At 34.6% G+C, this 21350-nt stretch overlaps 2 protein-coding genes across 3 annotated transcripts; one reads left to right on the top strand and one right to left on the bottom strand.

Annotated features, from left to right (window-relative positions):
* The first annotated feature begins 14513 nt into the window (after positions 1-14513).
* Positions 14514-15730, top strand: LOC139899582 (expansin-A8-like). Its single transcript, XM_071882397.1, has 3 exons — positions 14514-14636; positions 14727-15039; positions 15143-15730. The coding sequence occupies exons 1-3, from the start codon at positions 14516-14518 to the stop codon at positions 15444-15446; spliced, it is 738 nt and encodes a 245-aa protein (XP_071738498.1). The 5' UTR covers positions 14514-14515; the 3' UTR covers positions 15447-15730.
* A 2556-nt stretch (positions 15731-18286) lies between these two features.
* LOC139895730 (reticulon-like protein B16) lies at positions 18287-20704 on the bottom strand. Of its 2 annotated transcripts, XM_071878267.1 has the most exons (5): positions 20641-20704; positions 20121-20301; positions 19901-20042; positions 19349-19418; positions 18287-18451 (listed from the first exon to the last, which is right to left on the bottom strand). In XM_071878267.1, the coding sequence occupies exons 1-5, from the start codon at positions 20702-20704 to the stop codon at positions 18345-18347; spliced, it is 564 nt and encodes a 187-aa protein (XP_071734368.1). In that variant the 3' UTR covers positions 18287-18344. The 2 variants fall into 2 exon arrangements, 1 of the variants encoding a protein (XP_071734368.1); XR_011775994.1 differs by lacking the exons at positions 19349-19418; positions 20121-20301; positions 20641-20704 and having other exon boundaries at positions 18391-18451; positions 19901-20036.
* Positions 20705-21350: the final 646 nt, after the last annotated feature.

Consider the following 21350-nt stretch of genomic DNA (forward strand, 5'->3'; position numbering starts at 1 on the left):
TTAAGATTGGGTTAAATTGGCATATTAAGACCATTTTCACTTGTGTTAGTGATTATTGGTTAGTTTGGGAGCGTTTTGGGTTTGTAAGTGCAATTGGTCGAATTTTCACTAAGTGTCGAATTGAGTTGGTTTGTAAATCCACTCGAAGTGTGTTGTTTGTATTGTGATAATGGAATAGGTACATTCCATCGGCGAGTTGCGGATTATTCGGTAGCATTAATCAAGACGGCAAGGTGAGTGGAATGATTATACATGTGTGTATATAATGTATATATTTGTAGGGCGGGTGAGGGGCCGGGTATATGTTGTCTATACCACCAAGAGTTAGTGATATATTTCGTTGTACACTAACGATGGATATTTCATTGTCCAAACCAACCAAGAGTTAGTGATATATTTCGTTGTACACTAACGATGGATATTTCGTTGTCCAAATTGACCAAGAGTTAGTGATATATTTCGTTGTACACTAATGATTGATTTGAACGAATATTTCATTGTCCGAATAGCCTAGGGGTTAGTGATATATTTCGTTGTACACTAACGGTTGTTATGAACAACGGTGGGAAATTCGAAGTACCATTCCCTTGTGTTATTGGTTAACCATGGTGACGTGTTGTAGTGTAACATATTATATTATTCGAGTTATACATATGTTATCGTTGTGCTAGCTTGTGATCTTGAAGGGTTTAGAGTTATACTTGCGATGGTATGCTATGTAAATTGCTAGCGTGTATGAGGTATTTGTGTAAGTGTATTCAAGTAGGTATATTATATGTGTATATGTATAATTATTGCATTCACTAAGCGTTAGCTTACCCTCTCATTGTTTACATTTTTATAGATTTGCATTGGAGGCGGTGGCTCGGGTAAGCGTGGAAATTAGTGGACTCGCGTAGGTTGTTTTAGAAGATGGTGCTTTTAGATTTGACTAGGATTGGGTAGCGTATCCCCAATCGCCATACTCGGTCTTTGTTTTGTGTTTAAAACTTGTGGTCGAAAATTGTATCTCGGACTTAATTCGTAAAACGGGCCGATGTGGGTTCGGTGTTGTAAAACTTGTTTATTATCAAAACGTGTTAGTTTTGCTTATTGTAATATGTTATTAAAAGCGTTTCATCTAAAAGTGTCGGGAAGTGGTTGATCTTTTCGCGTAAAATGAATAATTTGATCAGAACTGGCCCAGGCCCCTGTGCGCGCCGCGCACTGGGTGTGGTGCGCTCGGAGCACTTGTCTGTTTAAAAAAAAATTATTGCTGCGTATTTAGGTTGGATAACGGGTTGGGTTGTTACAAGTGGTATCAGATCATGATCTAAGGGATTTAGGTGACTGGAGATAGGTACCTAGACTTAGACTTTTGTGTGTGCATAATTTGTTGCGGGACTTGTAGGATTACGGGTCGGAATGGGAATTTGATTAGTGGCCTAGTTTATAGGTGGACTAACGTTTATATTAACATGCGAATATTATTAATATACTAATGCGTTGTTTTGTGTTATGTTTGTGTTTGAGAAAATCATTGAGCAAGATGGTCGTGGTACTAACGAGTGGATGTGACGTGTTCGCATATTAGTGACTAGCTATCATTAATACGGGTGCAAATCATGTCTAACAAGTGATGTAAGACGATTATTGAGCAAGATGGGGCGACGTTGCATGTATGGTTCTATACGTTCATGATCTAATCTTTGCATTCCTTAGAATGGCGATGGGAAATGGGATCGAGATGAACGACGTTGAGTTTAATGCTAGAGTTGCGGCCGCCATTGCAGAGCAAATGGGTAGGATGTATTCCGATTTTCGAAGTAGTAGTGAAATGGAGCGTTGTCATAAGAGCTTCATGAAGACTAAACCTCCGATGTATGACGGGAAACCGGATCTTTTGACAAGCACAACATGGATCATGGATGTTGAATAATGTTTTCGTACTAATGATTGCCCTCCCGAGAAGAGGACGAGGCTCGCTACTAGCTTGTTGCGGGGTAGGGCAAGGGATTGGTTGGATGGTAAGATTGATGTTGTTGGGGGTGAAGCATTTATGGGGTTATCGTGGGACGATTTTAGAAGGAATTATTCGAGGAGTTTCGGACTCGAGCTGATTTGTCGGATTTGCGTAATGAGTTGCGAAATATGCAACAAGGTTCCATGTATTTGAATACTCACAAGACGACCTTTATGGCAAAGGCTCATTTTTGCCCGGAGTATATTGGGAATGATCGTATGTTGATGGAAGATTTCCGCCGAACTTTGAATGATGACTTGCGGAACAAAATTAGCATTGGTCAAGTGAACTCGTTCGTGGAGTTATACGCCGTGGCTAGGGGCTTCGAATTGCATTTGCGATCGATAATTGGTAAACCTTCGAGTAAGAGAAGAGTTGTTTCACATGGTGCTCCAAGTAAGAAAACTAAGGTTGCATGTGTGAGCACGGGTGGTATACGGACGGGCGTATCGGGTTCTAGTGTGTCTAAGTGTTAAAATTGTGGTGTGAGAGGTCACAAGTTTTGGGAATGTTCATTACCAAAGGGCGATGGCACGGTGTGCTTCAATTGAAAGGAAAAGGACATCGAAAGTTGGAGTGTCCCGAGTTAGCAGGGACGGGTGTGGCGGGAAGACGTTAAGGCACTTTTCGTTTTTAATAAATATGTCCTTTAAATATTTATTATGTGCCGATTTGAGTTTGGGTTTGTTGAATGCTTTGCGTCGTACGTATCATTGTTAGGGGTGACATTCCTGATGGAATTACCCTATGGTGACTTTTGATGGACGGGCGAAGGGCGTAAGACTTGGTGCAACCAAGCATTCCTTAATGTTTCGGAAAATATTTCTACCAAGCCATGGAAATGGGTTTTGGTGTTCGAATGTTAGAGCGTGTTTACTTTCGTGTTGAAGTTGATGAACCATGAGGTTCGTCAGGTGGATGGAACCCTTAGGATCAAGTGTTTGACCTAGATAAATGTTGGTAATTGTAGTGACCCGAACTTTTCCATGTTTATATATATTAAATGAAATTGATATTTATATGATTAAGTGTTTCCAACATGTTAAGCAATCAAACTTTTTAAGACTTGATTAATTGAAATAGGTTTTATATAGACAATTGACCACCCAAGTTGACCGGTGATTCGCGAACGTTAAAACTTGTAAAAACTAAGTGATGTCATATATATATATATATATATATATATATATATATATATATATATATATATATATATATATATATATATATATATATATATATATATATATATATATATATATATATATATATATATAGTTAACATGGTATTATGATAAGTAAACATATCATTAAGTATATTAACAATGAACTACATATGTAAAAACAAGACTACTAACTTAATGATTTTGAAACGAGACATATATGTAACGATTATCGTTGTAACGACATTTAATTGTATATATATCATATTAAGATATATATAAATATTATAATATCATGATAATGTAATAATTTAACATCTCATTTGATATAATAAACAATGGGTTAACAACACTTAACAGGATCGTTGACCTAAAGGCTTCAAAACAACATTTACATGTAACGACTAACGATGACTTAACGACTCAGTTAAAATGTATATACATGTAGTGTTTTAATATGTATTCATACACTTTTGAAAGACTTCAAGACAATTATCAAAATACTTCTACTTAACAAAAATGCTTACAATTACATCCTCGTTCAGTTTCATCAACAATTCTACTCGTATGCACCCGTATTCGTACTCGTACAATACACAGCTTTTAGATGTATGTACTATTGGTATATACACTCCAATGATCAGCTCTTAGCAGCCCATGTGAGTCACCTAACACATGTGGGAACCATTATTTGGCAACTAGCATAAAATATCTCATAAAATTACAAAAATATTAGTAATCATTCATGACTTATTTACATGTAAATAAAATTACACATCCTTTATATCTAATCCATATACCAATGACCAAAAACACCTACAAACACTTTCATTCTTCAATTTTCTTCATCATATTGATCTCTCTCAAGTTCTATCTTCAAGTTCTAAGTGTTCTTCATAAATTCTATAAGTTCTAGTTTCATAAAATCAAGAATACTTCCAAGTTTGCTAGCTTACTTCCAATCTTGTAAATTGATCATCCAACCTCAAGAAATCTTTCTTATTTACATTAATATATCTTTCTAATACAAGTTAACACTCATATTCAAACTTTGATTCAATTTCTATAACTATAACAATCTTATTTCGAGTGGAAATCTTACTTGAACTTGTTTTTGTGTCATGATTTTGCTTCAAGAACTTTCAAGCCATCCAAGGATCCTTTGAAGCTAGATCTATTTTTCTCATTTCCAGTAGGATTATCCACAAAACCTGAGGTTGTAATGATGTTCATAACATCATTCGATTCATATATATAAAACTACCTTATTCGAAGGTTTAAACTTGAAATCACTAGAATATAGTTTAGTTAATTCTAAACTTGTTCGCAAACAAAAGTTAATCCTTCTAACTTGACTTTTAAAATCAACTAGACACATGTTCTATATCTATATGATATTCTAACTTAATGATTTAAAACCTGAAAACACGAAAAATACCGTAAAACTGGATATACGCCGTCGTAGTAACACCGCGGGCTGTTTTGGGTTAGTTAATTAAAAACTATGATAAACTTTGATTTAAAAGTTGTTCTTCTGGAAAAATGATTTTTCTTATGAACATGAAACTATATCCAAAAATCATGATTAAACTCAAAATGAAAGTATGTTTTCCAAAATGGTCATCTAGACATCGTTCTTTCGACTGAAATGACTACCTTTACAAAAATGACTTGTAACCTATATTTCCGACTATAAACTTATAATTTTTCTGTATAGATTCATAAACTTAAGTTCAATATGAAACCATAGCAATTGGATTCACTCAAAACGTATTTAAAAAGAAGAAGTTATGGGTAAAACAAGATTGGATATTTTTACTTGTTGTAGCTACGTGAAAATTGGTAACAAATCTATATTAATCATATCCTAGCTAACTTATATTGTATAATACATATATTCTAATATATTATGTAATCTTGGGATACCATAGACACGTATGCAAATGTTTTGACATATCATATCGACCCATATATATATATATATATATATATATATATATATATATATATATATATATATATATATATATATATATATATATATATATATATATATATATATATATATATTATTTGGAACAACCATAGACACTCTATATGCAATAATGTTGGAGTTAGCTATACAGGGTTGAGGTTGATTCCAAAAATATATATACTTTGAGTTGTGATCTAGCCTGAGATGTGTATACACTTGGTCGTGAATTGGGTCAAGATAATATATATATCAATTTATTTCTGTACATCTAACTATGGACAACTAGTTATAGGTTACTAACGAGGACAGCCGACTTAATAAACTTAAAACATTAAAACGTATTAGAAATGTTATAAATATATTTTGAACATACTTTGATATATATGTACATATTTGTTATAGGTTCGTGAATCTACCAGTGGCTAAGTCTTACTTCCCGACGAAGTAAAAATCTGTGAAAGTGAGTTATAGTCCCACTTTTAAAATCTAATATTTTTAGGATGAGAATACATGCAGCTTTATAAATGTTTTACAAAATAGACACAAGTACATGAAACTACTTTCTATGGTTGAACCATCGAAGCCGAATATGCCCCTTTTACTTGGTAACCTAAGAATTAGCAAACCAGTCTACTAATTGACGCGAATCCTAAAGATAGATCTATTGGGCCCAACAAACCCCATCCGTTGTAGCGGATGCTTTAGTACTTCGAGTTTTTATATCATGTCCGATGGATGTCCCGAAATAATGAGGATATTCTTATATGCATCTTGTTAATGTCAGTTACCAGGTGTTCACCGTATGAATGATTTTTATCTCTATGTATGGGATGTATTGAAATATGAAATCTTGTGGTCTATTATTATGATTTGATAATATATAGGTTAAACCTATAACTCACCAACATTTTTGTTGACGTTTTAAGCATGTTTATTCTTAGGTGATTATTAAGAGCTTCCGCTGTTGCATACTAAAATAAGGACAAGATTTGGAGTCCATGATTGTATGATATTATGTAAAACTGCATTCAAGAAACTTATTTTTTGATGTAATATATTCATATTGTAAACCATTACGTAATGGTCGTGTGTAAATGGTATATTTTAGATTATCATTATTTGATAATCTACGTAATGCTTTTTAAACCTTTATCGATAAAATAAAGGTTATGGTTGTTTTAAAAATGAATGCAGTATTTGAAAAAAGTCTCATATAGAGGTCAAAACCTCGCGACGAAATCAATTAATATGGAACGTTTATAATCAATATGAACGGGACATTTCAGTAATGGAGTCTACGGGACGCAACGTTAGGTGCCTCTTTCATACCTACTAGCATGGTGTTCGACTCCGATGGCATTGCGGTTACATTGTACTTAGGGTACCGGGGAGAAACCCTTAGGTACATGAGTGACTAGGTGGAAATTTGACAAGCTAGAGCAATCGGAGCATTGCAAGGTTTGAGTTTGTGTAATTTGTGGTAAACTCTTCGTTCGAGGTGTTTAAGGATATGTTAAAATCCTTAGTATGAACAAGGTTGGGTGACGTACATATTAGGAGATGCAAGACGGGTGAACCTCGTCTCTCTTTTAGGGGTTATGATAATGCGAATGGCGCATTAGTTATTGGATTAGCGGTCACTTTTTCCGTGAGAGTGAGCATGTGTTTATCGTCGGGATTAATTGCTGAAGACGAATTCGTGAGAATTCGAGGACTATGACCAATGCGGATATTGGTTGTGTATGTTGATAAGTGGTCATTCCACGGGATGTTATTACTCGATAATGTGGTTACGGAACGGAGTTCTAAGTGGGGGAGTTGTACTCTCGCACGAAGGTGTTCTAGTGTGGTGATATTTGGACGATGCTCGTATGGATTCGAAGCTAGTGTTGAGACCTACGTTGGTCGATTTTGGTAAAAGTATAGTTTGGAATAAATTGTACTTGTGGTTTTTGGGTTTAAATTATCACCGAGGTGGTAATGTGGTAAGTCTCATTGTGAGACAATGGACGTGTTCGACAAGCGAAGTAAGATCCCTCGGTTAAGGGATGTGTGTGCCGGATTCTCTTCTAGGGAATTATTGATTGTGCCTATGCGCAATATGGGTGGTTCTTGGATCGATTGTGTTAGACGTGTGGTTACCTTTGGGAATATCGTCATGGGACTTTGAGAAAGGGTACGATGCCTCATTATCGTATACTTTAGGTGATAGTTACACAATAGCCATTTTTGTGCACTACGAGGTGATTACGTGTATGTATTTATTTGGGGTTATCTCTAGGTTGACCGCGTTTGACTAGTGATAGGTGATGAGTGATATCCGGAAGGATTAGCTCTTCGTTAACCACTCTTGGTTGTGATTGATAGTGAGCGGTTTTCGGAAAGAACCGTTACTGGTAGGTTTATGATGTTAATTGCCCGTATGAATTGTGCACATAGCCGTTTTGTGCACATGGTGGTGAATACTAGCCAATTTTTACTCACGCATTGGTAATAGTGATGCGATAGCCGTGTTTCGCTCACATATTTTTAGTAGTGTGACAATAGCCGTTTTTGTACACCTTGGGAATTGTGTTGCCATGGTCGATTAGGACGTTAGCGGTTTTGGTCGCTTGCTTACGATGTTACGATAGTTGCGTACTAGCCGTGTTAGGTTGTAAGTGTTATCTGTAAGGATTCGTTTTTACTTGGTCTTCATCGTTTGGGTTGTTGACATTAGGTTGAGACTTGGTTGTTTTTAGCATTGTACTTGGTAAGGGTACGCTAAGGGATTGATATCTCGGTACGAGATCGGTTGAGTTTTTCCCGATATAAGGGATTGAGCAAGTTTTTGTGCTCGGAATTGTGGACTTTAATAAATTGCGAGTGACAATTTGGTTGTTAATGGTGACTCTTAGAGAAGGATTGCCTAGAGGAGTTGGAAGAATACGTGACGATTTCGCGTATTCTAAGTGATCTTATAGACTTCGGATGTTGTGTGTATTGCACGTTTTGGAATGCGTGCAAGTGTGTATTTAGTTATTGGATTAATCTTCGAGTTAATGTGTAATGGGGTGGAAATCGGATTGTAATGTTTGTTGAGGACCATAGAGTGCGGTTCCGGGTGGTTAAGTGACGGGGATCACGAGGACGTGATCGATTCTAAGTGGGGGAGAGTTGTAACACCCAAATATTTATTGTACTTAGAGTATAAATGATGTACGTATTGTGGGTGAAGCGTAGTGTAAAATTAAAAGATCAGAATCTGCTCAGACTGTTGTGCACGCCGCGCACCATTAGGTGAGCGCGCCGCGCACTATGCCAGCGACAGAATTATGTCTTTTTCCAATTTGATTTAAATGAGGGGCATCTTGGTCTTTTCACTTGAGGCCGGATTTGAGACCATATCAGCTGGTTTGGATTCAGTTTTGGATCATATTTCACATCCACAAACATTCTCAACTATCTAGAGAGAGAGGGAGAGTTCTAGAGAGAGAGTTTGGGTTTTGGAGAAGAAGAAGCTTGGTTTGATCAAAAGCTTGAGTGTTAAAGTTGTTCACCTCGTTCCTAGCTACGTTTTGGTTGTTGTGGTAAGTTCTAACTCCGAATTTCATTGTTTGATTTTGATATTCAAGTTAGGGTTTGAACTTAAATTGTTGAGAAACCCATTTAAACTCTTGAAGTGAGTTTATTGATGCTAGTAATCGGGTTATTGGTTGTTGTTGGTGGGTTTTGGGTTGGTGAACAAATTGGCCTTGATTAGGACTTGTAATTGGGTTTAATCACTAGGTTTAGTGATTATGGAAGTATTGGAACCCATTATAGTGTATTTGAAAGACTAATTTTGAAATGAGTCAAAATTAGGGTTTTGGATGATTTTGAGAATGATAAGTGTTTAACACTTAAGATTGGGTTAAATTGGCATATTAAGACCATTTTCACTTGTGTTAGTGATTATTGGTTAGTTTGGGAGCGTTTTGCGTTTGTAAGTGCAATTGGTCGAATTTGCACTAAGTGTCGAATTGAGTTGGTTTGTAAATCCACTCTAAGTGTGTTGTTTGTATTGTGATAATGGAATAGGTACATTCCATCGGCGAGTTGCAGATTATTCGGTAGCATTCATCAAGACGGCAAGGTGAGTGGAATGATTATACATGTGTGTATATAATGTATCTATTTGTAGGGCGGGTGAGGGGTCGGGTATATGTTGTCTATACCACCAAGAGTTAGTGATATATTTCGTTGTACACTAACGATGGATATTTCGTTGTCCAAACCGAGAGTTAGTGATATATTTCGTTGTACACTAACGATGGACATTTCGTTGTCCAAACCGACCAAGAGTTAGTGATATATTTCGTTGTACACTAATGATTGCTTTGAACGGATATTTCGTTGTCCGAATAGCCTAGGGGTTAGTGATATATTTCGTTGTACACTAACGGTTGTTATGAACACCGGTGAGAAATTCGAAGTACCATTCCCTTGTGTTATTGGTTAACCATGGTCATGTGTTGTAGTGTAACATATTATATTATTCGAGTTATACATATGTTATCGTTGTGCTAGCTTGTGATCTTGAAGGGTTTAGAGTTAGCGTGTATGAGGTATTTGTGTATGTGTATGCAAGTAGGTATATTATATATGTATATGTATAATTATTGCATTCACTAAGCGTTAGCTTACCCTCTCGTTGTTTACATTTTTATAGATTTGCATTGGAGGCGGTGGCTCGGGTAAGCCTGGGAATTAGTGGACTCGCGTAGGTTGTTTTAGAAGATGGCGCTTTTGGATTTGATTAGGATTGGGTAGCGTATCCCCAATCGCCATGCTCGGTCTTTGTTTTGTGTTTAAAACTTGTGGTCGAAAATTGTATCTCGGACTTAATTCGTAAAACGGGCCGATGTGGGTCCAGTGTCGTAAAACTTGTTTATTATCAAAACGTGTTAGTTTTACTTATTGTAATATGTTGTTAAAAGCATTTAGTCTAAAAGTGTCGGGAAGTGGTTGATCTTTTCGCGTAAAATGAATAATTTGATCAAAACTGGCCTAGGCCCCTGTGCGCGCCGCGCACTGGGTGTGGTGCGCTCGGCGTACCTGTCTGTTTAAAAAAAAATTATTGCTGCGTATTTAGGTTGGATAACGGGTTGGGTTGTTACACAAGTACTATATGCATTAAGTGTGTGAGATTTGGTCTTATTACATGAAAGTGACTTAACATTCCAAAAGTGGCAAACCCAACATTCTTGGAGAAGTGTCTTGATTGATATTTTGGGAAATCTCAGTTTGGTCAAGACTTAGTTAGTCACATTAATGCCTTTGGTTCAATTCTAAAGACTAGTCACTATGTCATTAACTTCTTAGTTTCAATTAATCACAAGTCATGTTCTTTTTGAGTTTAGTTAAAGATTAATTGAATAATGTATCTATAAGATAATCATGAAGTATGTAGAGATATCAAAGTTAAGTCATAAGCAATCACCCTTAGTTACTTAGACTAGACCAGATAGACAATTGACTATACTTTCATTGTGAACCATTTTACACTTAATCTATTGGAGTAGGTTAGTTACCTGAATCCTAACTAGTGAGCACATAGCAAACATATTAATCAAGTTGACAAGTTTATGAGTATTAAGCATATTGTCAAGTAGCAAGTAATACTCACACATAGCAAGAGATAGTTATTCTAGGATCAATCATATAGATACTTGCACAACTTATAATTCAAGCTTTTAACAAGTTTAATTGCAATATAACATATTGCTTGATTAATGTGTAAGCACACATTAATGTCCAACACATGCACAAGGGAAGAGCAATTTCTAGTTGGGACTTGGTGACCATCCTAAATGAATCTAAGTGTATTTTAGGATTACAAGTCATTACTAGTTAACCTTGAGAGCATTGTTCCTCATTTAGCCTTAATTAATCACTAAGTCATTTCTAATAATAATTATTGTTCTAGTGACATTGGCTTAAGTGTGTTGGTACTTGATGATCATACTAAGGATATCTAGATAAGAATTAAGATCACAAGTTGTTCATTAACACTTATGTGTTATGCCTAATTTTGGTTAATTTGTCATTAAGATGTCATTAGGCGTAATTAACCACAATTAGTGTTTTTATGACCAAAACTCAATTGAGTATGGAGAGAGCATCTATTCTAAGCATGTTGAGAAATGTTTCATGAATTATAGATGTCGGGAACTAGTCAAACTTTATTTGGTCAAAATCGGTAACAGAGAAAACTGCGGTCGCACTGCGGTTGACCGTGGTGGCGACCGTGCAACTTGTTTTCATAAAACTGCCTTGCAATTTAGTTTGGGGTTTCACGGTTGGCTATGCGGTCGACCGTACCTCGACCGTGTGTTTAGCTGAACTTTTAATTTCATTCTTTAACCTATGTTTGACTTGGTCGTTTGCAAGATAAAGTATGGATTAGTGACCTTGCGTGTTTTATGTTAAGATGTCAGTCATCACTTATGCATATGTATGTGTCATCATCAAAACATATTCTATGGTTAATTATCATACTTAAGTTTGTCGTTTAGTTTATTATCCAACATTCAACCAACAATCCACATTCATCTTCATCATCCAAAATCATGAACCCTAATTATTTCTTCATCAAATTAGATTTAAAACTCAAATATCATTCAAATAGTTTCTTTCATTTCCATTATGTTATTCCACATTTAAATAACTACTAAAACAAAAACCTGTTTGTTAAACCATATGCTTGAAGCTTTAGCTCGGATCTACAAATCAAGGTTTTCTACATTATCATGGATTTAGCCCAGATCCAGGTTTCCTTAAACCTATCGAAAGAACCAAACTTAGCTCATCTTCATCAACGAATCGAGATCTACCACCACCACCAGTCGAAAAACCCAATTCGCCGCCATAACCCGTAACTACCATCTTTGGTGATTTTGTTTCTGACCACCACCTGCAGTTTTGTCTCCGGTCGGATTAGACTTGAGATTGATTTGCAATTTTTCTTGAACGAAAGAGAAATCTGAGATCCGTTGCTCACCTGCGATTTTGTCTCCCACCAACACCTGCGCTCCTTGTTTAAATCGTTGTTCAGATCCATTAGTCGGAATAGCTCTTGAACATCACCGAAGGGGGATGGCATTCAAAAACATGACCATCGATTATTTTTCTTGAACGAATTCGATTAATTGTTGCTGGACGAAATCGATATAGAAACCCAGTTCGGGTTTGTTTTAAGTCAGTGGCGTTGGTGGTGGTATATTTGATTTATTGTTGTATAATTTTGATATTTGTTTGATTTTAAGTTATTGAATTTCAATATGATGCAAGGGTTTTTACTTTAAATTTGCCTATGTTTAAGTTTTTGATTTAAAATTTTTACTTTAAATTTACTTGTGTTTATGAATTGAAAATGTTGGCTTTTAAATCACATGGGATTTTTAATGGCATTTTATGTATTGATAGCAGTGTTGTAAATCTCCCGAGATCTCCCCGAGATCTCCCCGAGATCTCCCCCGAGATCTCGTTTTTAGAAGGCAACCGAGACGAGATGTTCATCTCCCGAGATTCCTCGGTCAACGGGTTCAAACTTCGTCAAAACCACGATTTTTTGGATTTTCTTGCTAATCTGTATGATTTTCTTGTAAAATTCGTAATTTCTAAGATTTTCTCTCTCATTTCTCGGATATTTTTGTAAAATCTCGGAAAAACGTATATAAATATACATATATTTATGTTTTTATATATATTTTTATTAAAAAAATTATAAAGTCAATGTAAGTCAACGTCCGAGATCTCCCCGAGATTATTCCGAGATGCCGAGATCTCCTTAAAAAAGTCCAAACGAGATCTCCCCGAGATCCGAGTTCTCCAACCTTGATTGATAGTTTTGTTAGTTTGAAAGAACTCGAATTTCAAGAATAATGGAGGTATGTGGAAGGGATATTAAACAATGGAGGTAAGTCGTAGGATGAGATAAGACTTAACGGAAAAATTTAACGGACGTTAAGTCTAGGGATCACCCACGAACTTTTTTAACATATTAACCAGATACTGAACAAACAAGCACTATAAATTCTCCAATCACATGAGGTAAAACTTCCAGTCACATGAAGAACTTCACTATAACAACAGAAACAATCGAATGAATGAAAGAGATGACTACGATACAGATGATGGTAATGAATTGATAAAAATAATGAGAAATATAAATTATATATATACGAGTAATAAATTATAATTGGAACTAGGTCCTTCAAGTAACTTATATGTACTTTACAGGTCCAACACCAAAGTTCCATCTTTAACACTTTAGCTATCAAACTTAAACTTTCAACAAATGCCCGTTAGAACCCTGCAATATACTTAACTCATAAATTAAAAATTAAACAAAGGATTAAAATGTTTAGATTGATTAAACATCACGGTCGTCTTGTTAATTTTAAGGCCCTATTCAATAAGCAAACCGAGGCCCTTTGTATACAAATTTTTTTAATATATATAAGAATAAATTCAGCGATGCTGTAAAATATGTAATTTTTTTAAAACCTTATAAATAAATGAACCGTATAATATAACTTTGCGTTATATTTTTGGGCCCCTTGAAACTGTGAACCCTGTTCGCTTGCACACTTTGCACGACTCAAAATCCATCCATGTTAAACATATCATTTCAATAGATACATTCTTTACAACTTACTTAATACATGTAATAAAACAATTAAATGAATTGGATGTATATAATAGAAAATTTGAAAGTTGAATACACACAATAATAAGAATTTAATAAAAGTTTAATCATGTTCAAACTTTCCCAAAATGAAACTGTCGAGAGGAATCAGAAATGCAGAAATGAAAGAAACGGTTGAAGAATTGCATGTGCTGGTGGGGTTATCAATTTGGTAGTTCAATTGGAACAACCGCATGTTTCATCTCTTACAAAAGTCATAAATAAAAATATTAAATACTCCTTCCCCAATGCAACCTAAATCATCAAATTTTATTTAACCCAACCATATATTAATATATTCATCTAGTTTATCAAAACTTAAATAACATCTCCAATACCGTTTTAATAGTTAATTAGTTAATCAACACTCTACCCACTGTTTAAAAATTTTATTTACTTCTTTATAATTAGATTATTATTAAAATAATTCAATCTTAAAAAGCAAGAGTTGTACTTACATTTGTTTATTCGAGTGAGTATTGAAGATATAGTAGCTTCAACATATGCTAAAATTGTCATTTTCTAGTGGTAAAATGGTCCCCACCCTTTTGCCCCCTTCTAATCTTAACTTCCCTATATAAGTTAGTTGGTTCCATTCCCTCCATATTGTACCAATTAAACTACAAACACATTTCTTTCTTCACTAAATCTTTCAATATATTTCAATGGCACCTTCAACACTCACCATTATTTCTCTACTCCTATTCTCCTTCAATCTTGTCTATGGAGGTTGGGAAAATGCCCATGCCACCTTTTATGGCGGCGGTGACGCCTCGGGAACTATGGGTACGTAAAATAACAAACCTTTTGTAACTACTCGTAAATAAATTAAAATGTTGTACATGACTCATTGTTTTTTACTATTTGTTTTATTAGGTGGTGCATGTGGATATGGAAATTTGTATAGCCAAGGTTATGGTACAAATACTGCTGCATTAAGTACTGCTCTTTTTAACAATGGGTTAAGTTGTGGGTCATGTTACGAAATGAGATGCAACGATGACCCTAAATGGTGTTTGCCCGGTTCCATAATTGTGACCGCGACTAATTTTTGTCCACCAAACCCTAGCCAGTCTAACGATGATGGCGGATGGTGCAACCCGCCTCTCCAACATTTTGATTTGGCTGAACCCGCATTTCTACAAATTGCACAATACCGAGCAGGAATCGTACCCGTTTCCTTTCAAAGGTAATGTACAACATTTTTATTACTTTAATGTTATATTTAAAAGTATGTGATATCATAACATTTTAACGTGTGATTTTAATTAATTTGTACATTTTTTATGTAGGGTGCCTTGTAGAAAGAAAGGAGGAGTGAGGTTTACAATAAATGGCCATTCGTATTTTAACTTGGTTTTGATCAGCAACGTCGGAGGTGCAGGGGATGTCCACTCGGTTTCGATCAAAGGGTCGAGAACCGGGTGGCAACCCATGTCACGAAATTGGGGCCAAAACTGGCAAAGCAACTCTTACTTAAACGGGCAAAGCCTTTCGTTTCAAGTTACAACTAGCGATGGACGAACTATTACTAGCTATGACGTGGCACCATCTAATTGGCAATTTGGTCAGACGTTTCAAGGAGGACAATTTTAATTTTTGTTCGTTTAAAACAAAAAAGGGTAGAATTGAAATTTAAGGCTAAAAAATTACCCAAATTTTAATAGAAATTTGTATATGTTTTTTTATCGTGAAGTTTGGGGTGTGGTTGAGAGCACTGTAGCTCTATTGCTGAGGTAGCTAGTAAACACTTAGCACCCGCTTAGAACTGTATTTGAAGATTAGTGTATTACCGTTATGCCCCTGTTAAAGGGAAATATGCCTTATTTGGATTTAAAGGTATATTCATATGTATTGTCATAATATTTGTAATTTCGCATTATTATTTATTATATCTATTAAAGTGCAAATTGAAAACTCGTTTGCTAGTAGCCCACTCGCTCTTTGTTCTGTTTTTATTTATGTTATTGTAACCAATTTTTGTGATTGTAACATACTTCGTAATTAATAAGTTAGCTATGGTTTTAAAAAATAAAACTCGTAACATGTCTTGTAATGAATAATCATAATCATAAACATAAATGTAAAAAGTATAGACTAGTTAGTTAATGCAAAGTAGCAGTTGGTAGGTTAGTTAGTGATAGTAGGATAGTTGGTATGTAAATAATTTAAATTTATTTTCTCAATTAGAAAAATGAGTGATTACAATTACAATTACAATTACCATTATAATAAATGAAACGTAACAAGCCATGTGCACATTATTGTGTATATACGGCGTTGGTTATACCTAAAATTCAATCATTTTCAATTTCCATAATTGTTTTCTTAATTTCCCGTCTTCAATATTTGATATGACTTGTTATAAAGTTTGGTTCGTAAGAAGAACAACCATATTTAATATTATTTCTGTAGCAAAAACTGTAGGGAACATAAGGTGACATGTCTCGTTTGTTATTATATTTTTGATTAGTACTGTAATAATTAGTTATTATGAGACTTGATATATTACGTGAAACGTATTTTATTACTCGTACAACTTTTTGGTAGTTTATTGAATGAACATCGTCGTAAAAATCACGCAAGCAGACGCTTGATTTTGACTTTCTTAGAATCCGACATTATGACTGAAGTAGTCAAAGTCAACAAAAATACTCCCCCAATTCTAGCATTATCATGCTCTCCAATTAGTTATCGGGTTCTCAATTCTCCATACAATCAATCATCAAATCTAAAGTTGCTGTTAATTGCACACGATTAGAGTGCTCCCAATCAAGACAAAACTTCTTCCAGGACTAGCCAACCATTCAGCGCCACATCATCACTTCCATCTCACTTCCTTTACAGGACTAAACCTAGGATTAAACACTCCCACCAATTACATACCTCCTCAAATAAATTGGACCCACTTAAATTATTTAATTAAAGATGTTACAAGCTTTAATGTTAATGGTACAAGTAATATATTCCCGTCCATCCGTCCAGCAATATGATTGAAATGGACGAGCAGGAGAACGAGGGAGCTGGGCGACACCCTGGACTAAAGGCTGGACTAAGTGGTGCCAACGGTGTCCTCGTGGACTAAAGCTTGGACAGGCTCCTGGGCGTACCATTGGGAGCACCCTAAATATGAATTTTATATTATCTTTCTTCTTGATTTCGTAAGCACAATTCCTTTTGCTTAAGATGATTATTTTACATTAAAATTTTTAAAAGATGTTGGAATTATGGTTTTAAAAACAATGATGATGATTAGAAATATGTGTAGGTGCACGGTTGGTTCACCACACATCACGTGAGAAGTTGCATGGATGTAAAAGAAGATATGATTAGATAGATGTGGTAAATTTCAACCACAAACCTGCAACACGTGAGATGTTGAAAGCCTCAAATGGATTTCATGCTTTAAACACATCACTCATTAACCTTTTTCCATTATGCACTATCATAAAGTAACTGCATAATTGAATCCTGCTAGTTGTTTTACATAAAAAAATCATGACAATATATATCCAATATTCAATAATAGGTATCATAAAAGATTAGCAATCTTATTAATACGTTGAATGAAATAACTTTATTGTTACAATTAAATGCAACAGTTATTATGCTTAACGCATTAGGACGTGTTGCAACTCGTAACCCAACCTGTTGTCGATACAATGTATGATTTACTTGTACAAAAATAAGAGACATAATATGCACATAAACGCATATACCATGCATATGTGACATGTTGAAGACCTTTCTAGAATCTAGTCATTTTGGAATGACTAATAAATCAATATTACACAAAGGGTCATCAGCCCATTAGTAGGAACAACCCAGAACGGTTATGGGTCAACTTATCCATTATGAGAAAATGAGGAAAATTGGGTGGTCAATTCAACCCAAAATTAAATTAGCTCAATGAACCTGAAATGAATTTTAACAAATCCGTCCATTAGTCATCTCTATTCCAATATAACCCCACCTTGAACAGATCAATCCATTTATTGGGTCAAATTATAAGCTCAATTGGGTCAAACTTTCTGAAATTTGCTTTGGTCGTTATTGAACTTCAAGCATTAAGGAACAAAAAGAAATTAGAAAACTGTATACGGTTCAATACGGCTCAAAAACTACCATTAGTCATTTTACAGAAACTTGACTTACAAATGGCTAAATCCATGATTACTCCTAAATTACCCAGCGATAGGATCTTCTATATGTTTTTTTTTCTTTCTTTTTTTAATCGAAGACCAAATAATCACATAAACAAAAATACGGAGTTAACATTTTTCAATATTTTTTTTTTTTTATCTCATTTCATGCAAGCACGATATTTGAAATATACAAAGAACGCAATTTAAAGCTTACACTCGCTGAAAAAAAAGGCAAAGCGCAGCCAATGAATATATGGTGATTGCATAACCAATTTGGGCTGTAAGTACAGTTACATATTTTTGTCCTTAGGTACATTGCGAGGGAGCCTATTCATAACATTCACATTCACTAAATTGTAATGTCTCGAAAGCTTCTATGGATTGTACCAGCACATCGATCAACTTGTTCTTCATATCTATTGTAGAACGCAGGTAGGGTCACCAAGATAATCATTCCTGACATCATATTTTAATTGCAAAATACATAAGGAAAAATTAAGATCCCACATTTTCTTATAGTAGTTGCTTCTGTAGTATTATAATTTCGGAATAGCATACGCAGAGAAATTGTGGGACACATCAAGACTAACTATGGCATACTGGATAACAAAGAATTAAGTATAAACTAAATTAACATTTTCCACTAAATATAGCTTCTAATCTTCAAAGAATTGTCTACATCCACTTTTGACAGGACTGGGTATTGTTGTTATTGTTACAAATTTATTTTTTTCAAGAAAATTCATCGGTGCTAAAAAAGATACTCGGTATACAGAGATAAACGTATAATTTGGAGGGAATATTAGCGGATGATTGATCTAAAAACTATATGGCAGCAACTGATGGATGAGTGAACATTGAAGCTAATCAGTAAAATTGAAGTACCTGATAGTTTTAATAAGAAAAACAATAATAGTCACGACCAACAAGGCACAAGGAAGCTTATACTAACAGAATAGAAATAACATAGTAGAGGGTAGCTAAACTGCAAAATTTTTTTTACTCCTTTCATTTCAAGAACGAGTAATGTTATATCCTCCTAATAGGCATCTGTGAAATGAGTAAAACGCATTGACTTTAATAAATGTAAGGATTTTTGTCAAGTGTCCATTAAGGGGTGTATCACATTACTCTTTATTCTTGCTTAAGCCGAAGTTTGAAACCCGTGATGATAGGATTCTTAAAAGGGTTCAACCCTTTCCAACCTCTTCAAACACCATGAAGATACACCTTTATATTCTAAAATTCTAGCTTTTTTTTTTTCCTTTATGTAAGACCATACACATTATTAACTTATTTAGGATACACATCAACAGTAAAATCAGGTTATGCCATTGAGATCAATGTTCATACCTATATAAGCGAGTGTGAAGAAAGAGATTTTATTGCCGAGGACAGATAACAGCCACAGAAATCCCACTACCTGCACGTTTAGTAAGCCAATAAGCAAAAGTCAAATCACAAGAGTATCCGGTGGTCGGATTTGTGTTTTCAGACCGACATTGTTAATCTATATCATTTTATTTATTAGCTCCTAGAAATTCGAATAATCAGATTTACCAACCATTCAAATATCTGACTACCCGATTATACAACATCTAAGTATCTAACAGCAGAAAGAAAACCAAGGACCATCTTACAAAATCACTTTTCCTATATCCGATCTTCTAATATCAAATTATTATTTTTACAAGAACACAAATGTAAACAACTCCTAAGTAGGTTTTAGACTTTTGGTAGCTGGTAAGGGTCTCTTAAGTAATATAACCAAGGAGTACCAAAGTTTAGTGATATAAAAGTATGGCTACAAATTACAAACTAATGCTTTTAATCGATTACTGGCACAATATAAATACCATAAAGCATAGCAAGTTCGTTAAAGGGTGTAGAGTTATAATCACTAACCATGAAAAAGAACCTGAAGTCCTTTCCAAGTGTGAGATGATGCCCCACAAGTAAGATATAGTTCACCTTGATACGAAAAGATGCAGCAGCATAATTGACCATTTCCTCTGACAATATCAGCTCCGACAATGTATGTATCTGTCTGTCCAAAATTAACACATTCCTGGAAAAAAAATTATCGAATTTAAAGAAAAACATATAAAGGCTAAATAACACATACTTATCCCTTAAGGAAGCATAATTGACATGTAGAAATTGCAATACGATCAAGAACAGAAGAGTGTTAGAACAAATTGTTAACAACGATAATCCTGATCGCTCGAATATTAGCCACGCAAAAGTTGCAACAATAATAATTCCGAACGAAATGTGTTGCCTCTTCCACAACAAAACATCAGCCGCTATGAATCAAAAAGAAAATTGTAGTTTCACTAAAACATCAGTACTCACCAAAAGTGAAACTTCGTAATAAACGTCAATCTTCTACTGTAAATCTTGCATTTACATTCACTTATATACACACATACAAACCATAACTAGATTTATCTGAATAAATCAACTACATTCTACCACTATATATAAAATTCGAGTTATTGACTATGTCTATTGCATTATTTGCATACAATAAACTTAATAACATACAGAACTTAAAATCAGTATAAGTTTTCATTGATTGAAAATACTACAGTGCTAGGTTTACAGTACAAAACCAAAATCATAATAAATAAAAGAAATTATACCTTTTCCGCCGCCCATCAACTGATGAATAACGGTAACCGGATGTTGAATACGTAATATTACCATCACGTTCAACGGGATCCGGTACCTCTTGTGATTCTTCCATCAAAACTTCACTGCGGAGAAAACAAAATCAGTTGACCAAAAAAAAAGTCAAAATCAACAAGAAATTTGTTACTGTAAACAAAATTTACAAGGGAATGTATGTATAAAAATACGAATTGGAAGAGCGTAAAGACAGTATGGAGAACCTAAAAACCTAGATGGTTCATCTGTGCGTTGAATTTGACGCTTTGCGCGTGTTTGTTCATCGACACTATGAAGGAACTGGCCTATTTTTTAATGGCTATACTCCACTCCAGTACCTTCAAAAAATTTAAATTTTCCATACAAGTCCGTATATTTTCTTTTGGAACTGTTAATTATAATCACATTTTACATCTTTTGTTGTATTTTCTTTTAAAAAAATAAATAAATAATAAACAATCATATTATAAAAACTTCAAAAACAGTACACATAATACAGCAATAAAAATGATGCAGAATTTATGCAAAGACCACAAATTTACATACACAACCCATGAATGAAACTTAATTGTTATGTTTTAATAAACACAATTTTAATCACAAACTTATAATCCAATTGTGATTAAGGAACCTATATTAGTGGAATAAAGTTTCAAAATGTTTGTTCAATTTGATTGATTAATCT

The sequence above is a fragment of the Rutidosis leptorrhynchoides genome, chromosome 3, assembly GCF_046630445.1.
Source record: "Rutidosis leptorrhynchoides isolate AG116_Rl617_1_P2 chromosome 3, CSIRO_AGI_Rlap_v1, whole genome shotgun sequence".
Taxonomy (NCBI): Eukaryota; Viridiplantae; Streptophyta; class Magnoliopsida; order Asterales; family Asteraceae; genus Rutidosis; species Rutidosis leptorrhynchoides.

Bases quoted from the DNA above. Each gene is read 5' to 3' on its own strand.
- LOC139899582 (XM_071882397.1), top strand. From the start codon at position 14,516: ATGGCACCTTCAACACTCACCATTATTTCTCTACTCCTATTCTCCTTC. The intron at 14,637-14,726 runs GTACGTAAAATA...TTGTTTTATTAG, and splicing joins TGACGCCTCGGGAACTATGG to GTGGTGCATGTGGATATGGA. The intron at 15,040-15,142 runs GTAATGTACAAC...TTTTTTATGTAG, and splicing joins GTACCCGTTTCCTTTCAAAG to GGTGCCTTGTAGAAAGAAAG.
- LOC139895730 (XM_071878267.1), bottom strand. From the start codon at position 20,704: ATGGTAATATTACGTATTCAACATCCGGTTACCGTTATTCATCAGTTG. The intron at 19,419-19,900 runs GTTAGTGATTAT...CTAAACGTGCAG, and splicing joins ACTTCAGGTTCTTTTTCATG to GTAGTGGGATTTCTGTGGCT. The intron at 18,452-19,348 runs GTATGAACATTG...ATATGATGTCAG, and splicing joins CTTCACACTCGCTTATATAG to GAATGATTATCTTGGTGACC.